This window comes from Oreochromis aureus, linkage group 9, assembly GCF_013358895.1.
Source record: "Oreochromis aureus strain Israel breed Guangdong linkage group 9, ZZ_aureus, whole genome shotgun sequence".
Lineage (NCBI taxonomy): Eukaryota > Metazoa > Chordata > Actinopteri > Cichliformes > Cichlidae > Oreochromis > Oreochromis aureus.
In genome coordinates this window covers 35,720,197-35,745,846 of record NC_052950.1, presented here as the reverse complement: position 1 = coordinate 35,745,846, position 25,650 = coordinate 35,720,197, and the positions used below count along the sequence as shown (strand labels likewise).

The 25,650-nt window shown below is 38.2% G+C and overlaps 1 protein-coding gene across 3 annotated transcripts; it reads left to right on the top strand.

Annotated features, from left to right (window-relative positions):
- The first annotated feature begins 6,861 nt into the window (after positions 1–6,861).
- Positions 6,862–16,357, top strand: LOC116321066. 3 transcript variants are annotated; one of them, XM_039617789.1, is made up of 5 exons: positions 6,862–7,026; positions 8,735–8,780; positions 8,929–8,994; positions 9,162–9,198; positions 13,608–16,357. In XM_039617789.1, the coding sequence occupies exon 5, from the start codon at positions 13,687–13,689 to the stop codon at positions 15,670–15,672; it is 1,986 nt and encodes a 661-aa protein (XP_039473723.1). In that variant the 5' UTR covers positions 6,862–7,026; positions 8,735–8,780; positions 8,929–8,994; positions 9,162–9,198; positions 13,608–13,686; the 3' UTR covers positions 15,673–16,357. The 3 variants fall into 3 exon arrangements, with proteins under 3 accessions (XP_039473723.1, XP_039473722.1, XP_039473721.1); XM_039617788.1 differs by lacking the exon at positions 8,929–8,994; XM_039617787.1 differs by lacking the exons at positions 8,735–8,780; positions 8,929–8,994.
- Positions 16,358–25,650: the final 9,293 nt, after the last annotated feature.

The window sequence follows — 25,650 nt, the reverse complement described above, 5'->3', positions numbered from 1 at the left end:
TGTTATCTGGTGAGGGGTGATAAACTCAATGCCCTCGTCATTCACATGAGCGACCTGCAAGAACTGACCTCCACCTGTGGAGATGATCTCACAGTGTGGGAGATGAAGCTGACACACAGACTGCTGCTCACATTTAATATCAAACAGGGGTCCTGCAGGCTTCTTGTGGTGTTGGGCCAGCAGCCTCCTGTTCCAAGGGACAGTCCTGTAAACCACGTCTCCTTCTCCCTTCATGACAAACACCAGGCCGGTCACACTGCACTGGTACAGACCTGCACTGGAGCACTGGAACAGGTAGGTTTCATCATCAGAATCATCAGCAGCGATGGCAGGTGTAAACTCCTTTAACTTCATGTCAGGTGAGCTTGCTGCTCGTGTTGAGTTGTTCTTTGGTATTTTGTTCAGTGAAGGAACGCTGTAGCAATCTGTGGAGGAGAGCTGGAGATCAGGATTATATGGCAGAGTTAAAATAACTGTACAACACAAATTAGAATGAAGGGTAAATTTAGCAGGATGTCTTCAGTTATGACAGGTGGATCTGCTTTTCCTGGTTTGTCTTCTGTCCATGAAAGGGAAACTCTGCTTGTATCTTCTACTATTTCTTCTTGGCTGCACTCAGCTGAACCAGCAACAGTTGGGATATTGGACTGGGAGCAAGAAGGACATGTGGAAAAATCATATCTTTTTCTGCCACTAGTGGACAAAGCAGAGTCCTGGAAGGTGGAGAAGCTGTGATACAGCAGTAAAGTAGCACTGTATTGCTGCATCTTTATGCTGCCTGGTTTCATCCAGGTGGATTGTGAGGAAATCCTTTTAAGGCAATGAAAATCAGGGGATGAAAAAGTAGCGGAGGTGGAGTCTGGAGTCTTTAGCTCTGGTAACTGTAGCTGATTTAAAACAATTCTGTCATTCGTGGAACAAGCAGAGTCCTGTGAGGTGCAGAGACGGTGACACAACAAGGGTAAAGGTTTCCTGTCTCGTTCCACAGTTGTGCTGCTGGGTTTTGCCGAGGTTGACTGTGGGGGCAAAGGATCAAACTTTGGACGAGTACAGAGTGAAGAGTTAATGAAGGTGGAAGCTGGAGTTTGTTCAGTTTTACGTGATGATAAAAACGGTGCATTGTGCTGCCTTGACATACAAAGGTTTGGATTATGGACTGAATTGATTATGGTTGGTATATTTAGCTTGAGAAAGTGTCTGTAAAAGGTAGAGATAGAGGTGAAAAGCTGGAGCTCTCTAATAGCAGATGTGTCAAAGGTGTCATTTCTCTCCTTTTCTGTTTCTTTTTGGCTTTTTAGATCAGCTGACCCATCTCTGTCCTTTGGTGAGTCTGAGCTTTCTTTGAATGCATTTCTTGTCTTGTTTCCGTGTTTCATCTTTTACTGTATTACTGTTAGAAGTTGTTTAATGCGTCTCCTTCATTGCTTGATTTGCACTTCAGTGTTCTCCATCAGCTGAGACTGGAAATCAAGAAACAACTGTAATTAGTGATCAGTAGATGCATCATCGCTTGATATCTGATTTCAAATAACACAAGGTTTACATTTTTAAAAAGACACTGTTTTTAAATTTTACCTTGAAGACGTTTTGTGCGTTTTTAAATTTAATAATTTTATTGCACAGTTCTTTTCACTGTGATGATGCTTCTGTCTTTTCCATGGACTTTCAAAAACAGCTATACTTTATGGTTTAAAAGGTCCACGTAACTCAACATTTTTTATCATGCATAGAATAAATGACATGATACTGTATACTTTAATTCCATTTTTGATTTTTATTCTTCCTTCTCCGTGCAAATCCAGATGTTAAAGCCATCATGTTTCTGGATAGTGCTGCCCCTTAACAATCCTCTTCATTCATATTCCTCTCATTCTCATTTTCTTCATTCATCGGCCTCTCAGATTTCTCTCTGTCTTCTCAACACACTCTCTTCACTTGTTAGTTCCTTAATTAACATAACCTCCCTGAGTCGATCTCTCCCTCCTCTCAGAAGGCTGGTATCTTTCTACTGCCTAACTTAGGTTTTCTTTCTGCTTTGATTTTTGGTTGTCTTGTAGTTATTTCTAATTTCAGTTACATGTGGGTTATAGGTTAGAACGTAACTTACTGTTGTCCTCTTTCTTCTCAATTTTATACTCAATATGTGAATCCAGTATTATTCATATATTAATGAAATTACTTTTTGGTGTTTTTAGGCCACATGCATAAATCTACACGTTTCTGTTTTTCTGCAGGTATTTCTAAAAGTGAGCATTAAGTCTTGTAACACTCGGACATTCAGGGTGATGACTCAGAGAAGTGCTACAGCCCAAACCCAAAGCTTGACAGCACGCAAACCTTTGAGCCAGCTGTTGCAGCAAACACCGCAGTGATGGCCGCAACAGCCTCACTTGTTCTCTTTCAGCGGGCAGCTCGCAGTAACAGCGCGCTGTTGTGCTCGCAGTTGTTTTGCAAAACTTCAAAGAAAGTGAGCGCTGAGAAGAAGTAGTGGATTGTGTGCAATGAATTAAATAACGTGACGAAAGTGTGCTTGTAGTCGACCTGGCAATGAATATGAGGGTAGCACTTCTACACGTATCTACATGGAACAAAAATGCTGTTTTTTAGGGAAAGGATTAGTGGCATTTCAATTATCTCCAGTTGGGAAAATTAATTTGACATACGAATAATTTGAGTTATGAGCTCCGTCACGGAACGAATTAAACTCATAAGTCCAGTGGCGGTCCTAGCCTGTTTGGCGCCCTGGGCGAACACCCCTCTGCCCCCCCCACACACACACACACACACACATATGAAGAGAGAGAGAGAGTATGCATTGTATGCAAACAGCTACCAAACACACATCATAATTCGTCATACAATGAGAACAGGGCAAATCAACAATTCACAATGACTAATTAATATTATTATTGTATATATTGTTTGGAGTTTAGTCTGTTACTGTTACTATTTTTACCATTTCTTCTTGGAGGAACTGTAACCCACATAATTTCCTTAGGGATTAAGAAAGTATTCTGATTCTTAATGGTTTAGGATACATGACCTGCCATTATCCAATGACACATCTGCTTACCTGTATCTTTTGCTCGTTTCTCCTTGTAGGAGCCATAATTAAATGTATTGAATTTTAATGATCACTGGGTTTTCATTTGTTTGGTTGCTATGGTGATGTGTAACGGGAGTCACGTGGGTGCTAGCGGTGACATTAAGAGGGCGTTGTCAGCCTGTCATTCACTGGTTTGATTTTGACAGAGCAGGGCTGGGTAGCCGTAGTTTTTGTTGACCGCAGCACAACGAGTTTCCCCTTGTTACATTAGAGCCTGTGATGTTTTAAGAGTTTGAATCGCGAGCCGATCACATTGCTCTGTAAACTTTTCAAGCACTTTAATAAACAAGCAAGCAATTCCACCTCTCGCATTATTGCGTAAAGTTGACAGCGCGTCAGGCAAATAGGCAGGCTCAATCCCCGGCCTCTAGCGACTGTGGAAGTCGCTACACTCCTCTTCTTTTCTCTTTTTTTTAAACTTTAAAAACGGGTTGTGTGTGAGACTTTAAATCAACAAAATATAAAATATACATTTTAAATTGTTATTGATCCCTTTACCCCTAGTCCTAAAGTGTATATTTATTTTTTTACTCTTAAATATTTATTGTTCGTTTACTTGCACTGCTGTAACTGGAGCCTCGTCGTCTCGTCTCTCTATATACTGGACTGTATGTAGCGGAGAAGACAATAAAGTTTACTTTGACTTCAGCAGCAAGCAGGCGCACCGAGGGCTCTCGCGCTCACTTTTCGTGTATAGAATTTTGAAAAAACATCGGTGCAAATTATAAGTCTGTATCATGATGTCTGGTGTTTTCGTGTTTGTTGGTTTGTTTTTATTTTGTTTTATTTTGCGAGTTGGTAATTTTTGCTGCTCCAGCCAGCCAGAGAATCCCCGCCGCCCCGCCCTCTCCTCCCTGTGTGCAAGCAGCAGGCGCACCTCGCAAACGGAGGACGCCCTTACTCCCAGCAAATGGGCGATAGAAAACCGATCGGTGCCTATGACATTCCCAATATGCGCTGGCATGATGTCGGGGCAGCATGAGTACGAGCAATTTTTTTTTTTTTTGCCGATGCCCGTGATGCCGCCCCCCACCACGATGCCGCCCCGGGCAACCGCCCGTGTCGCCCGTATCTAAAACCGCTACTGCATAAGTCAACCACAGCACAATGCAAACGCTTTGGAGGGACGTTACCCAAGACTGAGACGCCTCCATCAACTGTGAGTTATTTCTTAGCCTCCTTAATCTGTCCCTATAAATACCACCCATATTAAAATAATCAGAAACGCTGAAACTAATAAATTTTAAACGAATAATAAATGAAAATAAACTCACCAACTGAAACTAGACTGAAAATAAAACTTTAGTAATAACAAAAATCTGCAAAGCTCAATTATTTGCTTGTCCAGTGTGATCTCTCTGTTGACGTTCAGACTTCAACTTATTATGTTTTCATTGAATTACTGACTAAGTTTGATTAACCACAACATGGATAATGCAGATTACTTCTGAAAGTCTGCACTGATACTTTTTCTCTTCGTTATAAACTCCTGTCTGTCATCAGTATCGTCTTGCATACGGAAAGTGTCCGTAACTTCCTCATTGTCATTAAAACAGGAAGCTGTCAATAACTTCCTGTTGTATTGTCAGTGTCAGCGATGCCAATGAGCACTTCGGGAGAAACGAGCAGACAGTTCACTTGTTAAGTTAAAAGAATTCACAGGAGACAAACACTTTGTCAGTCTAACAACTTAACCACTTTGTGGTTAAATTTAGCGCTCGTCTTATTTAGTACCCTAATAACACAAATACTAACACAAACAGGAAATACTCCTGTGCTATTTTTTTGTAGTACTGAATACCACCTGAGCCCGTCATCTTTCTCTCTGTCCTGTTCTTTCCCCTCCTCTTTTACTTTCGCTCTTATTGTAAAATACAAAGTATGAACATGTATTTAAGTTGAATTTGTGTTTTAATCCTGCAGCTTCAACTGCAACCTTCCGATTACAAGACAAACTGCCAACTCACGATTGGCCTAGCACTTGAAGTATATGTTTATTCAAAAAATGAAATCACATGTAACCGAGGACAAGGTATGAGTAAACGGGGCAAAGAAATAAATTGATCATTTATTTATTACATTAAACATGCAAATTCTCCTTATTTCCAGACAGGACTTACAACACATCCTGCTGATATCCCAGCTGCACATGAGACTTACCACACTAACTGTGCGAATATAACACTGCAACCCGTCACACCCCGCTTAGCGACACTGCAATTGTGACACGCACTGCAAACAATTCAGGTCTCAGCGCAGCTGGGACTCAGCGCTATGCATGGCCTGCGATCTTGGAGACAGAGGGAGGTGGCACAAACAATTAAACAAAAAAAGGGAGGTTAGTCCGCCCTTACACAACTCACTCTCAATCAATAACCGCCTTTACGGCTGGACGGACTAACCAAAACAAAATTACAAATCAATCAAAAGAACGAAAAAAGGACAGCAGAGACAGCACAGCTGAAAAACAAACAACATTATCGATTAAAATATTACCCAATAAAATACCAATTTTATGAAACCATTTAAAATCATGAAGCTAAAAACAAACACTCAATATACCTACAATATTGATCAGTTTCCCTACGCGCAGTCGATCTAGGGCTTGAGCAATTCTTCTATTAAAATTGGTGGTCACACTAAAAAAGTCCAACGACACATTAAAAATAGGCACATACAATAGCAAATGATCCAAACAAAACGGCAAAAGTCTCTTACCGACAGTGACTTCACCCCACACACCCACTTTTCACAGCTCTTTCAGCCAATCACCTGGCAGAGGTGACACTTGTTATACACAGTTAGATGTAAGTTTGCTATTTTGTGTCCTTAACCTCTTTTACTGTCATCCTGTGGTCAATATAAAACAGACCACTTACAGATTTATTTTCAGGTCAGATTAAAATCTGTCTACATCTCTGTGACTCTGTTGACAGTAAAGCACGTGCCAGACTGCAAGTTTCTTTGAACTGCAAACATTTACTGTAGACGACTTTAGCAATCACAGTTCAAATCAAGCTTATCTAATAGATAAGGCTTCGTCAGTTGTTGTTTTGTAATCGGTGGAATGGAAAACTGCCAGACAACCTTTGTTCTAATGCAGAGGTGGGCAACTCCAGGCCTCGAGGGCCAGTGTCCCTGCAGGTTTTAGATCTTTCCTTGAACCAACACAGCTGATTTAAATGGCTAAATTAGCTCCTCAACATGTCTTGAAGTTCTCCAGAGGCCTGGTAACGAACTAATCATGTGATTCAGGTGTGCTGACCCAAGGTGAGATCTAAAACCTGCAGGACACCGGCCCTCGTGGACTGGAATGTGGACTGTCAGTGTAATGTCCATCAGGCAAGCGTCACAAAGGTTTCTCCAACTGCAGTGATAGTTCTACATGGTTTTAAGAAAATGAATAAAATCGCTTAAAAATAGAATATAAATAATGTTTGTTTTAAATTAATGTAATAATAATAATATTGTGTATTTCTTAACAGACCCGTTTTTTCTTTGTTTCACGGTCTCTAGGTCACGTGGCAGCAAACGTTAATGCGTCAGATGTCTCATGGTGTTACTTTATTCGACAATTTTATTTATTCTTTGTTTAATAAACAACCCAAAAATCACCAACGAAGAAACAAATCAACACATCCTTTAAAACCAAGAGTTTCTTTTTAAATTAGGAAATAAATGTTAAATGTTTAAACAAAGTGTTACTTTGAAGAAAAAAAGAAAAAGAATCGAATCTGAAAGAAAGGTGGGCGGGACTGTTCATTTCCGGAGTTTTTGAAGAACTGGAAAAGATTACAAACGTGTACGTCTTTACCTGAGTAGCATCGATAGAGTAACTGGCACTTTTTAAATTTTATTTAATTATTTGAATCGAATAAGAAAATGCCAGATTGGATTTAAAATGTGACCTTCAACAGCAGGTACGGTAACAAGAGAGCTGTCCCTCGCAAATTTACCTGTAAACGTTGCATTTTTAAATTGTATCAATGTCTTGAAGGATGGTCTAACTGGGGGTTGTTTACACGTATTGCCTGTAGACCTGATTATTTGAAACTTCGGCCTTGATTAATCCTAACATTGAGACCTAGAGTGAGAAACGGAAAACAAGGAAGTGTAAAGCAGATGTCTGTACTAATGAAGAACCATTACGGCTTGTCGAGCTGAACGTCAGAGTTCCCGGCTAGGATATATGGTCGTTATGTTTAGAGTTTCGGTTTAAAATCGGCTCGAGGTAGTCTGTAGTTTCTGCTTCTAAAGGCTGACTTTGGTCCAAGACAGCTTCAGTGTGTGTGGCTTGCCGTTTGCCTCTGTAAATTGCGTTATTGTTTGTTTTGTTTCTTACAATTTGTGCAACCAAAATCAACTCACTCTGGTGTATGAACGCCCAAAACGTTTGGATCATCAATATTTTGCCACTAATCAGAAGGATGTTCCTGCTTACTACGCGGTGCGCTTCCTCCTGCCCCATAGACGCCGGGGTAAACGTGCCGGTCAGCTGGTGAAGCTTAAAGCTTCAGCGCCTGCTCCAGTTGATTACGGTCGGTTCCATCGCATCCCAAGACGTCTTCTAAAAAAATAATATCTCATGCAACCCGCTTGGGTCATTTATCAAACATGCACTCTTAGAAGGGATGTGTTAAAATTCACACAAAATGTGTTAATAGTGTAACAACACATTTTTTGTGTCATTTTTTAACACATCCTTTCTAAGAGTGTGATGTCACAAATCTGGGAGTCATTATAGACTCGGATTTAAATTGAATAAACATGTTAGTTCTGTCTAAGAAAAAAAAAAGAAGCTTTTTCCAGTAAAGGCAAATGACAAAACTGACGCCAGTTTTTTCAAGACATGACACGGAGAAAGTAATACATGCCTTTATTTCATCTCGGCTTGACTACTGTAATGTACTTTATGTTGGAGTCAGTCAAGGATCTCTTGCACGTCTTCAGCTCGTTCAAAATGCTGCTGCCCGCCTCTTGACTGGTACCCACAGGCACAAACATGCCTGTCGTCTCTTCATTGGCTTCCTGTTTATGATAGAATCATTTTCAAAGTCCTAACACTGGTTTATAAATGCCTGAATGGGCTTTCTCCCCCACACCTTTCAGAGGTACTTCAGCCTTGTATTCCTTTGCAGGCCCTAGGTCAGCTGATAGGCTGCTTTTGGTTTTCCTGAAAACTAGGCTGAAACTTAGAACAATGAGCTTTTTCAATGATGGCTCCCAAACTTAGGAATATGCTGCTATTAGACAGGCATCTTCGCTTCCTGTTTTTAAGTCACTTTTGAGAACACACATATGTGCAATAGTTTTTAGACTGGGGTGAGTTGATATATTTATGTGTGTATTATTATGTGTTTTTGTGAGTGTCAGTGGTTTTGTCTTGTGTTTTACCCTTTTGTTTCTGTACAGCACTTTGGGCAAACTTTCTGTTTTTAAATGTGCTATATAAATTGAATTTCGATTCTTGTTCAGTTGTTGCTTTGCATGAATAACATAGATCTAAAAGAATTAGGAGTTCTAATAGCCTATCAAAGTGTGTTTAATGTTCTGTATAATAAATTTGTATTATTATTACTTTTTAAATAAATAAATTATATTTCATTTTATTGGCATCTGTCGGTGAAGGGCCACGCAGGTGAAAAAAAAAAAGTCTACAGAAGCTGCTATTTCGGTATGTCCACAGTTCTGGTTTGCTAAACTCCCATCTCATTTGTTTGTTTTGTTTATGTAGCTGGGCTCGAGTGTTCTGTTGATTGTGTGTCTTGCTGGTGTTCACTTACTTCTGATTTTTGTACTTGCATGTTTGACTCGCTCCATAGGACACTCATTCCTTTCTTGAGTGTTTGTGCTAGGATCAAATGTCATGACAACCATCACAAGCACAGGTGACAGTTCACCTGTGACATGTATATGACTTGTGTACTTTTACATTCTTTGTGTTTCATATTATTTTATGCTTGGAGTAGGTTTTGTAGTTTGACTGTGAATAATGAGCCTGGTGCTAAATGTCCTATTCGATTTTTGTGACTTAATGTTTGTTTTATAATTGCAGTGAAACGAGGATAAGCCAATAGCTGTTGGACCTTTTGGTGAGTCGTTTTTAACACTCCTTTTGTTGTACAACCAACTTTACACCTTTGGGAGTGGCTGTAGATCATCTAACTATTAGGGTGATGGATGCTTCTGGCCAAGTATCCTTGGGCAAGATACTAACTCGAAGTTCCTGAATGTTAGAAAGCATCCACCCATCCATCCATTTGCTTCCACTTATACTTTCTGGGGTTGCAGGGGGCCGCTGGAGCCTATCCCAGCTTTCACCCTGGACAGGTTGCCGGTCTGTCGCAGAGCTAACACATAGAGACACAAGCTGTATCCCAGTTCAGGGTCTGTAGCCTTAAAGTACGCAGCCTTAACGGTCTACAAGGGCCGCGTACTCAAAGATCACTAAGGCTGGAAGTGCGAGGCTTGTGAAATGGGACGGTCTAACCTCCATTGCGCTGCCCAGGTTGCCTAGCAACCATGAGACTAACAGCTGGAAACATCTCATACAGCTTTGTTTGACAGAAAGGAAGGAGAACATATTTTCATTTGTTTTTTTTATATGAGCTTTGTGTGATTTGATAAGTATCTGAGACTTCTTACTTTGGTAATGTAAATATGATATGGCCAATATTACAGTTATTATATTTATCATAATTAGTTATTACAGCAGTGAACTTGAACTCACCTTAAATCTTCACTCAAAGACAAGTATCTTTGACAGTGTATATATAGATGTTTTATATATAAGAGACACATTGTTCGTTTAATATGTTGGCATTACTAAATTTGGCTCAATGCTTACATATATGTGTAAAAACAAAATGTACGAGCTGTGATAACTGTGTCTGATAGAATGAAGAGTAGACTGATATATTAAATATCCCTTTATTGGGTGAGAAAATCAGACCATGTCATAACTGCTTTAAGTCATACAGAATAGATATCAGAGCCTTAAACAGGCTGACTTCTGCTAAATGGGTCAAACTGGGCAGAAAGTCTACAAACACATAACATCCTTATAGAATATGATGTAACACTATAGATCAACTTACCTCAGAATATATAAAGCATATAAACAATTACAGCAATATGATGCAACAAACACAGCAGTACTACTAATCCAAAATACTCAAAGCTTCATAGAACTGAAACAAACATTTATTTTTAGCTCCATTCTGCTGCTGATACATACTTTAGGTTTCTGAATATTAAACTTGTTGCTGCCTTTCATAGTGTGTAACTTGAAGGCCCCGAGTACTTTCTCCCACACTGAAAACACTGGAATGATCAAATTATTTGAACATTACCTAATAAGACTGATTCAGGACAGACAATTAGTTATGTTAAACTTTCCTAGCAGTCCTTCACAAACAGGGAACAGTCTGTCTATTCTCTCCATCTGTCAGCTGCTGCTGGCTCTTCCTCCTCCTCTTCCTCACACACTGCTGAGTTTGTCCTGGTGGATCATCAGGGGTGCAAAGCCTCACAGATGATGTGCAGCAGTGGGTCCCTCAGTCTGTCCTCACTCTGGACACTTGCAGTTGTCACACATGGAAATCAAATGTGTGATAAGCTGCAGGATTCAAACACAAGTGTAACTTATAAATACATGTTCATACTTTTATTCCACAATCAGAGAGAAAGAAACAGAGAGAGAGTGCAGGACAGACAGACAGGTGACAGTCTCAGGTGTATACACTGCTACACAGCTTTTTTTTTTTTTCAGCAAAATTATCCACACCTGACACCGCGCTATGAAGTCTGGGATATGTTGGGCCACGAAGTCTACACCGACTCATCCTTACAATTCAGGGAAATGAAGGACTCAGTTGAAGGCCACACAGAAAGACCCGATGGTGGAATTGAACTCAAGACCTTCTTGCTGTGCAGCAACAGTGCCAACCACCGTGCTGCCCAGTTAGAAAGCACACTCATAGAAACAAAGTGCTTGTATGAATGACACAAAGTTGTATAAAGTGCTTAGTGTCCAGATGGCGTAGAGACGCACTACATGAGAACTAGTGCATTGACCATTTTCAGTAGGGATGGGTATTGATAAGATTTTCACGATTACGATTCCATTTTTGATTCTCTTTAACGATTCGATTCTTTATCGATTCTTTTTTTTTTTTTTTTTTTTTTTTTTTTTAAAAGGAGAACACTAAGGTCGATTAGCTTAGAACTTTGTTTTATATCTTCTCTTGGAACAAGATAGAAATTTAGGAGTAACATGGCCTTACAAACCCAACAGTGAGATCTTAAGGGATCCACAGCTCATGGCTCTTCAAAGTAGTGTCACAGGGTCCCCAGGAAAAGAAATTGTAAATGTAAAATAAATATTCTTCAGTACCAATAACAAAGTATAACATAAATTATTCTGTAGCAATTACACAAGAATATCCAGTAATGTCCCTGCCTACAATTAAACACATTCACTTACTGAAAATCGGGGGCATCTGCTGTGACAAATGGGTGCAAGCCTTTGACCACAAACTTAGTCACTGCTCGGTGACATTCGTCTATCCTGGCCTGAAAGGAGACGCTACCGGTTGACTGCAGCGAGAACTGCCAGCATCTGAGCCAGCCAGACTCTGTCTCTCTCATCACGGTCACCTAAATGCACAGTAACGGCAGGTTTTGTAATAAGGCAGATCGCGCTAACATAATATGCACCGTTAGTTGATTATTTACCTGCCACATTAACGGGAGAGGACGTGCAAACGTTACCGCTGCTGCTGGGTTGAGATTCACGACATTCATTTAAGGTTATCGCGTGTTTTGTGAGCAAATGCATTTGCATATTCGTAGTGTTTCCTCCCTTAAATGAAATATCTACTTTGCAAGTATTGCAAGTCCCCCTGTTATCATCCGTTCTAGTAAAGTATAACCAAACTTTTGAGCCGCCATGTTTCCTGCCAGGTAAATGACGCTCCGCAACGTGGTGACGTCATTCGGGGTGACTGGAATCGATAAGGGAATCGTTTGCAAAAATGGCAAACGATTCCAAGGAATTGAAACAGTGGGAACCGGTTCTCAACAAGAACCGGTTTTCGATGCCCATCCATAATTTTCAGTTTTGGATTTCAGGCAGTTTGCAGCAAGTTGTGCCACACTGTAATTCACATTTGCATGATTCATTTAGATATTCTCCTTAAATTCATATACCATAAGGACAGCTGCAATAATACTCAAGTTCAAACTTTCAGCCACAAACACTAAGTCTCATCAGTAAATCCAGCAGCTTTAGCCACAAGAAAGGCCCTGCGCTGTTGGTAAATCTGACCCTAATGTTTCTTATTTAAAGTAGATCTTTGTACAGAAGAGATTTTTTTTCACGGGGCTGTTCTCATTTAAACAACCTTAATTGGTTGGTAATTTAAGATTTAACATTTTGTGGTCCATTTTTGACATAATGGAATGGTGCAAGATCCAATGTCACATTGTTCAGGAGACTAAAGCAAGCTTGTTTAGTTTCTCAGTACCTCGCTCCTTTTTTTTCCTTTTAAAAAAGTCTTTAGGAATTATCCTAAACACTCCTTATTACTGTGATCTAAACAAATTTAACACATTACATTCTAATAATTATTTTCTTGTACTCACACATGCTAGAGCTTTGAAGGTTTTTCTGACTGTTATGTCCCCACCAAGAGGTCTAGGGCTGTGAGTGTGGGGACCGGTAACAAATAGGTCCAGAACGGAGTGAAAGGAAAACAGACAGAGGTGTTTAGTTAATAAAGCAGTTTTTATTATAGATATAACACAAAGAGCCGGCAATGCCGTTTTACCAATAACACTAGAAAAAGAAAAAGGTCGCAACAACAAAGAACACAACAACCTAACAAAAAACCCCACACAACGAGGAGGCACTTCCGGAGGTAAATGAGGCCAATGAACAGCAGCTGTGTCCTGGGGAGAGAGAAGAGTGAGAGAGAGACAGAGGGGTGGAGCAAGAGAGGAGGAGGCAGAGACAGACCACCACACCCACACGAGTAGTTTCAGGAGGCCCTGCTAGAGCCCTAACACTGACTTTTATGGTGTTTCTCACATATATAAGCCAAAATGAAAAAAGGAAAATTTAACAGTAAAACTGTTCCTCTTCATTTACATAAACAGGTCATCACCAGAGGAAATCTGCATTTAAAAACTGACAGCTGACCTGTGCTGTGGAAATACAAGAACCAGCTAAAGCTATAGAGTTTTCGATATAGAATGCATACCTTGCAGTTTAAGCAGCACAGCACATGGCATTCATACTTTCAGCTGTAACTGTCACATTGTTGTAGTATTGTGTCAGATTTATATTGATGTTTATTTCTTTTAGGATTACAGTTAATCAAACATTTACCATTTTAACATTAAAATAAGCACAAAGGAATAGTGTTTGAAACCATGAAGCACTGATTATTTTATAAGGGTTTTAATTGTTTGTTGTTGTTGTTTTTATTCTGTTTTCCAGCAGGGGAAAACTACAAGAGCGAAAAAAAGGTCACGAGGGAATAATTCAAAACATCTGACAGGAAGCAGTGAAAACCAAGATGAAACGCAGTGTTACTGGAAAAATGGATATACTATTAAACACAAAATCAAGGAGAAAAAGTGGGAGCAGGAGTGACAGCACTAAAGAAAAAGAAGACACAGATGTTAGTATACATCATTCAGTGATCCAGGGTACACCTCGATTGCGTTCTAGACGTCATAGCCATCGTCTTCTAACAGAAATAGAAAAAGAATTACAGTTAAAATTGGAAAAAGACATACGTGAACGAAAAGAATTACAGTTAAAATTGGAAAAAGACATACGTGAACGAATGTTTGATCCATATGACACCAGCTTTGAGTCAGGGTTTGTGTTCCCGTCCCCTGGGACTTCAAAAGCAAGCACTAAAGGAGTGGAACAAGAAACGTTTGATCATCATGTAAAACTATCTGGGCCAAGTAGAATGCATACGTTAATGAGTCCTATGTTAATTCCTTGTGTTCAACACAAGCAAACACAGACAGAAATAACAGGAAGCTTCCTTTCTAACACTTGTGAACATTGCATACACGTGCCTACAGGGGAAATAAAACAAAAGTTTCCAGCTCCAGGTGATGGGCTGAAAGTTAATCACATCAGAAGAGTTCCAAAACCAAGCCAGTCTAAATATCCTCCTTCCTGCTCCCTCTCTGTGACCTCTTTTGTTGATGAATCAGCAGCAGGTAGCAGCACAGCAAATCCTGAGAGTGAAGAAATTGTGACACACTGTAATATGAAATTAGAAGCCATGCCAGATGATTATAAACTTCAAGGAACATCTGGATCTAGTGGGCTGTGCAGCAGATCCTGCCTCTTGCCTTGTTCTCACAGCATGGTCTCATTGAGCAAAATACCCTGCGCAAAGAACAACTTCACACAAGTAAACAGCTCACCTGATATGCTGTTAAATGAGTTTACACCAGTTATCACTGATGATTTTGATGATGAAAACTACACTTTCCAGTGCTCCTGTCCAGGCCTGTACCAGTGCAGTGTGACCGGCCTGGTGTTTTTAATGAAGGGAGAAGGAGACGTGGTTTACAGGACTGTCCCTTGGAACAGGAGGCTGCTGACCCAACACCACAAGAAGCCTGCAGGACCCCTGTTTGACATCACATGTCAGCAGCAGTCTGTGTGTCAGCTTTGTCTCCCACACTGTGAGATCATCTCCACAGGTGGAGGTCAGTTCTTGCAGGTCGCTCATGTGAAGGATGAGGGCATCGAGTTCATCACCCCTCAGCGGATAACGGAAAGTCATGTTGTTATAAACATCACAGGATTTTCTGGCTATGGTAATGTGAAGGATGAAGACTCTCCCCCTGGCCCAGTCCAAGCTTTGGTTCTGCTCTTCTACAAACCCCCAGTTGATCCTGATCCCAGTTCCATCCTCAGTGTGTTGTTGTTGCCAAGGAACATCGTGATCCGTGATGTACAGCGCACCAGGAGGAAACTAAATGGAGATGAGAGGTACATAGACACACCCCCTCATTGCAAACTGCATCCAAAGCAGGTTTACACTCTGTCTGCTGTTCCTGAAGATGACTCTGTTCTAGTTCAGCCAACAGACGCTGAATTTGATGATGAGCACCGCGAAAGTTACTTTACATCATTCCGGGTGGATTTAAGAATAGTCTTCAGAGATGTTAACCTGAGTCTGAAAGATAAGAGCAGCTCCACATGTGTTTGGGAAAGAGATGTGTGTCTTTTCTCCCCTACAGTGGGAACTTTGAATCGTCCTCCTTCTGAGAGGCTGTTCAACATACGAAGCTGCTTCATTGAAGGGATATCACAACCTAATCTCAGCAGCCTGATCGACAAACTGCTGGAGAAAACGGTGATAACTGATGCAGAGAGGGAGGAAGCAGACACGATGCAAAACCCAAGGGTAAAGGCACGTTTTGTTATTGATACTGTGAGGAATAAAGGTGATGCTGCCAGTTCAGAGTTGATAAACATTCTCCGTGAGCTTGACAAAATCCTCTTTGAGCACCTCAGGTTAAATTGAACAGATTTTTTTTTGTAGCATTTGTGGGAAGAAAGTGAAGCAATTACCTGCATGTGTGTCAGGTGAACACACATCGTTTAATGACATTTTGGGGTTTTTGATAGATAGTTATTTTTAAATGAAGCTACTTTTAAAGTAAAATGTACTCAATTCGCTTTAGAGGATAAAATGTATTGATAAGAAGCCGTACACCAAACTTAAAGGGAATTGTGGGACATTTTGAATAAAAGACAAGTTTTGGGGAGAAAAGCATATTTCCCGAGTCAGGATTCTACGACAAGAAAATGTTTGATTTCTTTTTGATTTTCTTTTTGTAGGCTTTATGAAACAGATATTAAATAGATTTATTTCTAGGGTAAAGGAGAGCTTGTTATGAGAATGTTAAAAGTGCCTCTGCCCCAAAAGGAATAGGTTATACACAGGAATGATTTCATACACATTGCATTTAGTGCTTATTAAAGAAATGTTGCTCAAGTCAATAACTGAAGGTCAGAAGCTTTGTTTGGCGCGATGTCCAAGCAATTTATTGTGCAAGATGACAGAGCATTGAAGGCCGCGCACGCTTACAGACATATAGAGTCCATAAACACACATGACAGTATTGATTCCAGGCCAAAGGCCTCAAATCCATTTAGCATCTAACTGAATAGGAGTTTGGTTGTGACTAAACGGTGTGACATGTAAAATATTGAGATAACACATGCAGCTCTAGATTAGTCTTATTATATAAAATGCAGTTATAGAATAACAAATGCTTGTTGAAGTGACCAAGTTTTTTTGCTTTAAAACAGAAGTAAAGGGAGAAAGCTTAGATATTTTGGTTAAGTCTGATAAAGTATAAATTAGAATGTATCATTACATTGCAGAGCAGCAAAATGAAATAAAATGTTATATTAAAACAGGTTATAACACAGGAAATGTGAGTTTAAAATGAAGTTAGAGTTAACACACAGATGTTGTTTTTAGGCAGCTTTTAGCTATGATGAAATTTATTCAGGAGCAATTGATTATATGTTTACACTTACTTGATTAAAATGGTTGTTTTTTCTTTGATCCTTTAGTAGAATAAGTGTTTATGATGATTTCTCTTGTGAAAGGTGATTTTAGGTCAGAGCTGTGACAGTACAGGATGTTGAATAGAGTGAACAACAGGAAAAGTATGACATCAGTGCTTTAAGACTGTTAAAATGCTGTAGATTGAGATGAGTGATGTTTAAGATTATGTAGGAACAAAAGTCAGAAAGTCAAAACATAATTAGGTTCATGCTTTTGAATAAGGAGAAAATTGATGGACATAAGTGAGGGGAAGAGCATAGTAAGTGTTTTTTTATCCCTTACAGTTAAGGTGAATCCAGTCTTAGACTAGGATCTACTCTGTGAATTATTAGTTTCGGTCATGCTTTTATTTGTTTTGGTGACCTCATGAGAGGAATTGTTGGGAAGGAAGTATTATTTTTTGTTATTTTTATTATTTCCATTTATTATTTTATTTTTATTAATTCTATTTTTATTATTTTGTTATTACTGTTATTACTGTCATTACTGTTGCATCATAATCATACAGCAAGCCTTTGCATTGACACATTTATTGAAGTATTGATACTGCATTCATAGGTGTAAATATATTAGCCTTTAGTACAGGTCTAGTAAGAATCACTTTCAATTGCTGAGCTGCAGGGACAGGAAATATACTCTGTTCCGAAAGGAGACAGGAAACACTTCTGCAAGGCTTGCAGAAGTGAAACTGAAAGCAGAGTCTGAGTTGGTTTGTCATTTTATTATGCATTTATATCTCTGATTAAGCTTTGATTAAGTTTTAAGTAGTGGTATTAGATTGAAACATTTGTTTTATACATTTTACATAGAAGTTAAGATCATCACAACACAGGATGGCCTTAGCCTGGTTGCCTAAGCCGAGGTCAACTAAGGTGCAGAGAGCATATGCACACTCTGTGCAGGCACAGACAGACATACACACACATACATACACATACTGTTAGGGTGTAGGTGAAAGTTGAGCATACTTCCTTTGACTGTTTGATGAAGAAGCAGGTGCACGATGCGAGAGCTGAGCTGGCTTGTGGGAAACCACCGGGGAGAAGATGGAAGCCAGTGTACTTTTAATTGTGTCACAAGTTGTCAAATAGAACATTTGTGGTTTTGAAACTGATGTATGTGATGACGCAATGAGGGGGCGTCACTAAATATACTCTGATGCATATAAAACTGTATTTTGATGTTTGGAGGATGAGATTTTGGGGCTGTCTGCTCGTAGAGTCCGCTCATTCTCCCACGCGTGTCATTTCATTAAAATCATCGTCTTTACCCTTTGGACCTTTGGACCAGTGTGGTTACTTGCATTTCGCCTGTATTTACTTCCCTATATTTTTGAACCTTAAGAGTGTAAATGGTAAAATTGCCTGTATTTATATAGCGCTTTACTAGTCCCTAAGGACCCCAAAGTGCTTTACACATCCAGTCACACACACATTCACACACTGGTGATGACAATACATTGTAGCCACAGCCACCCTGGGGCGCACTGACAGAGGCGAGGCTGCCGGACACTGGCGCCACCGGGCCCTCCGACCACCACCAGTAGGCAACGGGTGAAGTGTCTTGCCCAAGGACACAACGACCGAGACTGTCCAAGCCGGGGCTCGAACCGGCAACCTTCCGATTACAAGACCATATGTGTAGGGTCAGCATATGGTGGAGGTAAAAACAAAAAACAGTTTGTTGGTCTGAAAATTGTTTGATAACACACTTTAAATATACACAACCAGTCAAAATTTGGACACACGTTCTCATTTTTCTTTAGTTTTACTACTTTCTACATTGTAGATGCATACTGAAGACATCAAATCTATTAAGCAAAATATATGGAGTCATGTAGCAAAGAAAAGAAAAAAATATCTGAATATGTCTTATAGATTCCTCAAAGTAGCCCTTTGCTTTGTTGACACCGCTGTAAACCCTTGGCCTTCTCTCAAAGAGCTTCATGATGTAATCACCTGAAATGGTTTTCACGTCACAGGTGTGCCTGTCAGGGTTCATTGGTGACATTTTTTGCCTTCTTAATGGGGTTGGGACCATCAGTTGTGTTGTGCAGAAGTTTTGTTGGTACACAGCTGACATCCCTATTTGACAACTATCAGAATTCATATTATGGCAAGAACCAATCAGCCAAATAAAGAGAAAGGACAGTCCATCATTACTTTATGAACTAACAGTCAGCCTGGAAAATTGCAAAACCTTTGTGACTGTACTTGGGGACCAGTGTTGGTCAATTTACTTGAAAAAGTAATTAGTTACTAATTACTGATTACTTCTTCAAAAGTAATCCCATTACTTAACTGATTACTTGTTTTCAAAAGTAACTAGTTACATGGTTACTTTTTTAAAACATGATGCACAACCTGAATACGTAGTAAAGCAATAGGCCTGTCAGCCCAATTCATTTTTCTCTGCATAATCCATCGTATAAAATTGAATCAAATGAAAAAGTCTCTTTTAAAAAATTATTTTATTAGTGTTAATCTTTTAATTTTATGCACATTGCATCAAGCAAAAATGAAATCGTATACAACAGTCTTTGACTTCAAGAAATTGTTTGACATTTAATCCTACTTAAAATTGCTGTAATATGCATAAAAAAGTTTTGGTCACTTTTTACGGAATAAAACTTAGTACGTCCAACCTTTAAACGCTTCATGGTCGTACTCTCTCCCACACTCTATATTACCCGTTGTTGATCTACAACGTCTGTTGCTGTCACGGACGTTGCACGTGCTTGCATCATTGGCATGAGTCACTCTCACTAGCAAAATCATGACAGCTTAGTAACACAGTAACACAACGTGCTTATGGGACAGTAACAGTAATCTAATTACTTTTTTGCATTAGTAATCTCTTACATTACTCGTTACTTGAAAAAAGTAATTGGATTACAGTAACACGTTACATCTCCTTCAAGACTGTTTGAAAAGCATTTCAGGTGACGACCTCATGAAGCTCATTGAGAGAACGCCAAGTGTGTAAAGCAGTAATCAAGGCAAAGAGTGGCTACTTCGAAGAATCTAAAACATAAAGTGTGTTGTTATTTCACTCTTTATTGTTTACTACTTAATTCCATATGTGCTCATTCATAGTTTTGATGCTTTCAGTGAGAATCTACAATGTAAATAGTCATGAAAATAAAGAAAAAACATTAAATCAGAAGGTGAGAACTTTTGACTGGTAGTGTAGCTGTGCAAGTTTTAGGACTCTATAAAACTTTGACCAGTGTGAACACACAGTACTGAGCATAAACCTTGATTTTAAAAAGAAATGTGTGAGTATTACTTCAATTACAATTTTAAACATGCCTTTCTGAGATGCATCTATTTTTTTAGTTTGTTTTTTTCCTAAGAATATAATAACATGAATAGGACAAGTAAATAAAAAATAATGCACATTATGCGACCAATATAAGAGTTTAACCCTGTCACTTGTAAATTAATTCATATAAGAAAAGATATATAAAATAATTAGTTTTTCATCTTTTCTGGGCAAGCGAATATGCTTATTTATGGCTCTTATTAAGTTAAATAACGCATCATCTGTCATAATCTTAACAGCCTCTTTATGTTGCACTTTAGTGTTGATTTTTAAAGTTACAATTGTAACTATGGCAGCTGAAACACATAAATGCTGGTTTGGTGAGATTAAAGAAGCAAAGAGACCAAAAGCTGACAGACACAGGTGTATCTAGTCTCGACTGTTTAAATTCTCTCTCCTATAAGGGCAAATTTAGAGTGGGTTGTTTTAACGACCTTCATCCTCATTAATTTTCCATCATAAAATATTTTCTGGGAGCCAAATCTTTGTAAAGACAGACAAGTGTGAAATAAATCTAGTGAAGTATCTATGTAGTTATCACAGCTGTTACGTATTGCATTAGCACGTTTCCTATACAAGCACAATGAAAAGGGAGAAGTTATATATTTTATCGTTTCCACTCAGTCTGTATAATGTGTTTCTTTAATAACACCAAAGTCATTTTTATCTTTCTTTGACAACTGAAGTGAGCGAAGTAACGTTACTCTGAAACCATATAATTTAAACACATCATCAAATATTGCAGCTGCATTTATTTTTTTATTCAGCATTTTTTTTAGAATGAGTGTTGTTTTAAAATTGCCTGATGCTTTTGTACGCTTCCTTATGTTATTTTACCTTACAGTAACATGATATAACTAACAATAGCATGACCAATATTTTAGGCTTCACACAGTAAAACTGGTCATTTCAGTGACTTTTTGCTTTGAAACTTTGCACTCTGTCACAGACGTTAGACTTCTTCTGTTAAGTTGTTGTGACTGTGTGGAATGAACCAAATCTGACAAGTGAATATAATTCTTTGAATAAATTTGCATTAAATCAAACTTGATTTGATTCAAACAAGTTCTGTAAAATTAAAAATGTTTATAAATTGTGTTTTACTGCAGTTCTCTGTACGTTTCTGATTAAAAATCCACAAATGCACCTTTTTGTAAAGACAGCTGAATGATGACATGATGACAGTGATATCAACATCTCAGTCTGAGTTTAAATAAAGTGAATCTGTTTCAAACAAATCTGACAAAAAGAAGCAGCTAAACACATTTACCTTTAAATTCCTGCTTTGTTATTATATTGCAATATTGTGAACTGGGTTTTAGTCTGCTCTTTAGGCTATTTTTTAGTATTGTTTATTTATTCTCACTTTTAGTTTTAGATTTTCACTATGCTTTCTTAAATACAATAACTTGTATCCATGGTTATTTAACTTGTTTACAGTAAAGTAAATTTAATTCATGATGTTGTATTGTACCTTAAATTACATTAATTTACTTTGAAGATTTTTTTTATATTTCGGCAACTCTCCCAACATTGATCCAAGGCCCTGAGAAATCACTTGAATCACTATGGGTTAAAGATGAGGACTTAACCTATGTACCCACGTAATTGGTTTTTGGTCCTATATGGTGATGAATTGTGAAGTAACAATTTTTGTATGTTAAAAAAGCATTTTTTTTCTTTTTGTACATAATTAAAATGTTGATGTTGTGTGATGGGATTGTGTGTCTCAGTTTTATTTATAATGCGCCAGATAACTACAACTGATGGCTCAAGGCAATGCCTTGTTAGACACAGTGTTACTAAGAATTTTACATCCGGTACGATGACCTCAGTTTCATCTGAATTTAGAAGCACATAATAATGAGCAATAAAAGTATGTGAAAATGTATGATATGCCTTCTGAAGCATGGATAATATAAACCAAAATGGTCCCAGCACAAAACCCTGTGGAGCTTCATAATTAACCTCAGTGTGTGAAAAGGACTTTTTTATTTTAATAAATAAATAAATATATAATAAATCATTTAATAACAGCTGTAATAAAATATGGTCAACAGTATCGATGCTGCTCTTAGGTCTAGCAGGAAAGATTTCAACATTTCAATATGAATGAATGCTGGAAACTGATTAAATTCATGTCTGATTATCTTTTCTGTGTTTCTTCAAGTTTGTAACAGTTTTTGCTTGTATTCTTGCTTCAATCACTGACATGTTCAATATAATCACTATGTCAGATGAGAAATTAAACCCTGTATAGTTTAAAACTTTAATTTAATCAACTGAAATGTTGCTGAACTCTGATGGATGTGTTATTTAATCTTGTCAACAAAATCAGAATCAGAAGACTTTATTTATCTCCAAGGGACAATTAAGAAACAACAGAGCAGCATAACGTTGAAGATAAGGACAATAAGAACAGGCAATGAGAGTGAAATAATAAATATACAGTATAAACACTTTTAAAATTACACAGTTTTAAAATTAAAGTGACTGAAAGGTGAATAAATAACTGTGACTAAAAGTGAATAAAGTGTCGGTAGTAGAAGAAGTGTGTAATTTATGTTTATGGGTGTGGGAAATGGTCTTATCCGCTGGAGTTAAAAAGCAGAGTGGCTTTGGGGACAAAGGTGGCTATGACAAATCCTTAATCATCTAAATCTGACATTAACCTTCTTTTAAAATGCTCCCCTGACACTCTCTTCTTCACCTCTCCTGTGCAGCTGGTCCAACCCCTGCCTCTTTAAACTGGTGTATTTAAATCTCTTTACCTCTCAATTTCCTTTTTTGTTAAATTAGACAAGATTCTCTCTGGGTTCATTTGGAATAAAAAAAACCCCTAGAATACGCAAGACATATCTTCAAAGACCGAAAAAGATGGGGGGGATGGCTTTACCAAACCTTATGTTCTACTATTGGGCATGTAATATTCGTATTCTCAGGTACTGGCTACAGGGGGAGGGCATGAATAATGCCCCGGCGTGGCTGAGCTTGGAGATTTCTTCTTGTGCCTTATCCTCTTTACCAGCCCTGATTTGTGCCCAAAAGCAGTCTCCGAGTGCAGGCTTTTATAATAACTCTATTGTCAAAGTTACCTTGAAAACACTCCTAATTAGCCAGCCCAGACTTTATTCTATTTTATTTTATCTTATGTTTAACTGTACAGACTCTATTGTGCCTGCGCTTTATTATTTTTTATTTTTTATTATTTTTTATATATGATTAATTTTTTTATTTATCTACTTTATATCTACTTTATACATATTTCTTTTCTCTTACAGACTTGACTTATCTCTACAACTAAGCTGACCACTCATTATGTTTTTGGGTTTTTTTGTTTGTTTTTTTGGTTTGTTTGTTTTATTTTTTCTGTGTCTGTGTGGGGGTGTGGGTTCTGAAACTCTCCACATCTCTCTTGTACACTCAGGAACTGCTATCTTGTACCCCAGGGTTTACTATTCGTATTATTAGATTGGATCCTTTCTTTTTTCTTTTTGTACACCCACTGGTACTCCTATAAGAATGAGGTGGGAGTGTATGTTTCATATTGTTTTATGTTCTTCAAAAAGAAAATGGCACATTGTTCAATTTGTCTTCTGTAAAAATGGATGCAGAAAATTAACCAAAAATATCTGGGGAAAAAAATCTCTTTACCTCTGTTGTGAACTTCACACACAGTTTGTGGTAACAAAATCAAACTGATGCAGATCTTCTTTGAAAAATTGACACGCACGAGACAAAATAAAACAGACTGCTAAAGTAAAAGCAGAGCTTTCTGTGCCCTCTCTGTGCTCTTTAAAAAGCTGATTGTACAAAACACAGTGGCAACGTGTGTATTAGATACACTCACTCCAAAAGCATAAATATAAAAAATGGAATCTGCAATAAAAGTATCCTAAAAACTGGCATTTCTGGGGGATGTTACAGTGAAATAAAGAAAATAAATGCAGCCAAATTTTCATCTGAAAATGTTGAATTTTAGTAAAAACAATGCTCTGTAGTTTGGTACTGTCATCAGACAAAGTGGATGTCTAAAGCCTTTGGACGTGCATTTGGAATGCAGTAAGTCTCCTTATCAGCTGGAAATATCAAAGCCATAAAATGACTTTTGAGAGCAGCTAAAAACCATTAAACAACAGCAATGTTGAGCCTGTTCCAAAATTTGAATGTACACGTGCTGAAGGCGCAAGCTAAACACATTTACCTTTAAATTCCCGCATTGTTTTCAAACTGTACAGTACTGTGAGTTACCATTTACTCTACTCTTTAGGCTATTTTTTCAGCATTATTTATTCTCACTTTAATTTTTGGATTTCAGTTTCTAGTTTGATTTATTAAATTTAATTTAAGGTACTCTTTTGTACCTTAAAGTACATTAATTTGCTTTGAAACGTCCTAGAAAATAATTTCCCTTAAACTGTTTGTACCTTCATCAGCCAGCAGGGGGAGGCATTTGCTCAATAAGAGTGCTCTTAAACTCACTGCAGGTGAAACCTGAAGAAGGCACAGTTTGATATCCTGCACAAAGGAAACCAAAAGCAGCACAATCACAGAATCTGTGCCGACATCTTTGCATTTACCCGATTCACACAGGACAGCTAAATTTCACCCTAAGATAGTGTCTGTATGTGTGAAATATAATAATAAATGATTGTACAGCTGCACTCTGGTGTCCACATTAATTCCGTAATGTGTAATGTGAGTAAAACGAACTAACATTTGATCTCAGCATTTACAGGTTCGCAACAAATGCAGATGGAAAAGTTTAATTGTATATAGCATTTGTATTCTATTTTTATCTTATTGTATATTTTATTCTATTTTATTCTACTGTATATAGTATTTTATTTTATTCTATTCTGTACAGTTGTGTACTGTATTTATTCTTATTTTATTTTATTCTAATTTTTGCTTCATAACTTTTGCACTGTCCACTTCCTGCTGTGACAAAACAAATTTCCCACGTGTGGGACTAATAAAGCTTATCTTATCTTATCTTATCTTAAAAATAAGGTCATGATTGTTTCCAGATGAGCAGTTTGTATCTTTTGAGCTTGTTTTATTGAGACATGATAATGTAAGAAATATTTCTCATGACAGTTGGACAGTAACCTAGAGTGCAAGCACTCTCTGTCAGTATATCATTTGACTGATTAGCACACTATAGAATAGCTTATATTACATAAATCTGAATAAGTTAAACCCAGGATGTCTGAGAATGTAACAGACTGATTCAGCTTCATCTCCACAAGGACAAAGCCTACAGGAAGTCTTTCAAACCACATGCAGGGTGATGTATCACACCAGGGGTGTCTAACTCCAGGCCTCGAGGGCTGGTGTCCTGCAGGTTTCAGATCTCACGCTGGGTCAGCACAAATTCAAAATGATTTCAGTGAAGTCAAATTATTATGATTGGGAAACAGACTTCGGATGCAGTATTTCTCTTCATGTAGGTGTAATTCCCATCAGGCAAGCGTCACAAAGATTTCTCCAACTGCTGTGATGGTTCTACGTGGTTTTAGGAAAATGAATAAAATCTCTTTAAAACAGAATATAAATAACGTTTGTTTTATATTACTGTAAATCTCTCTATATTGT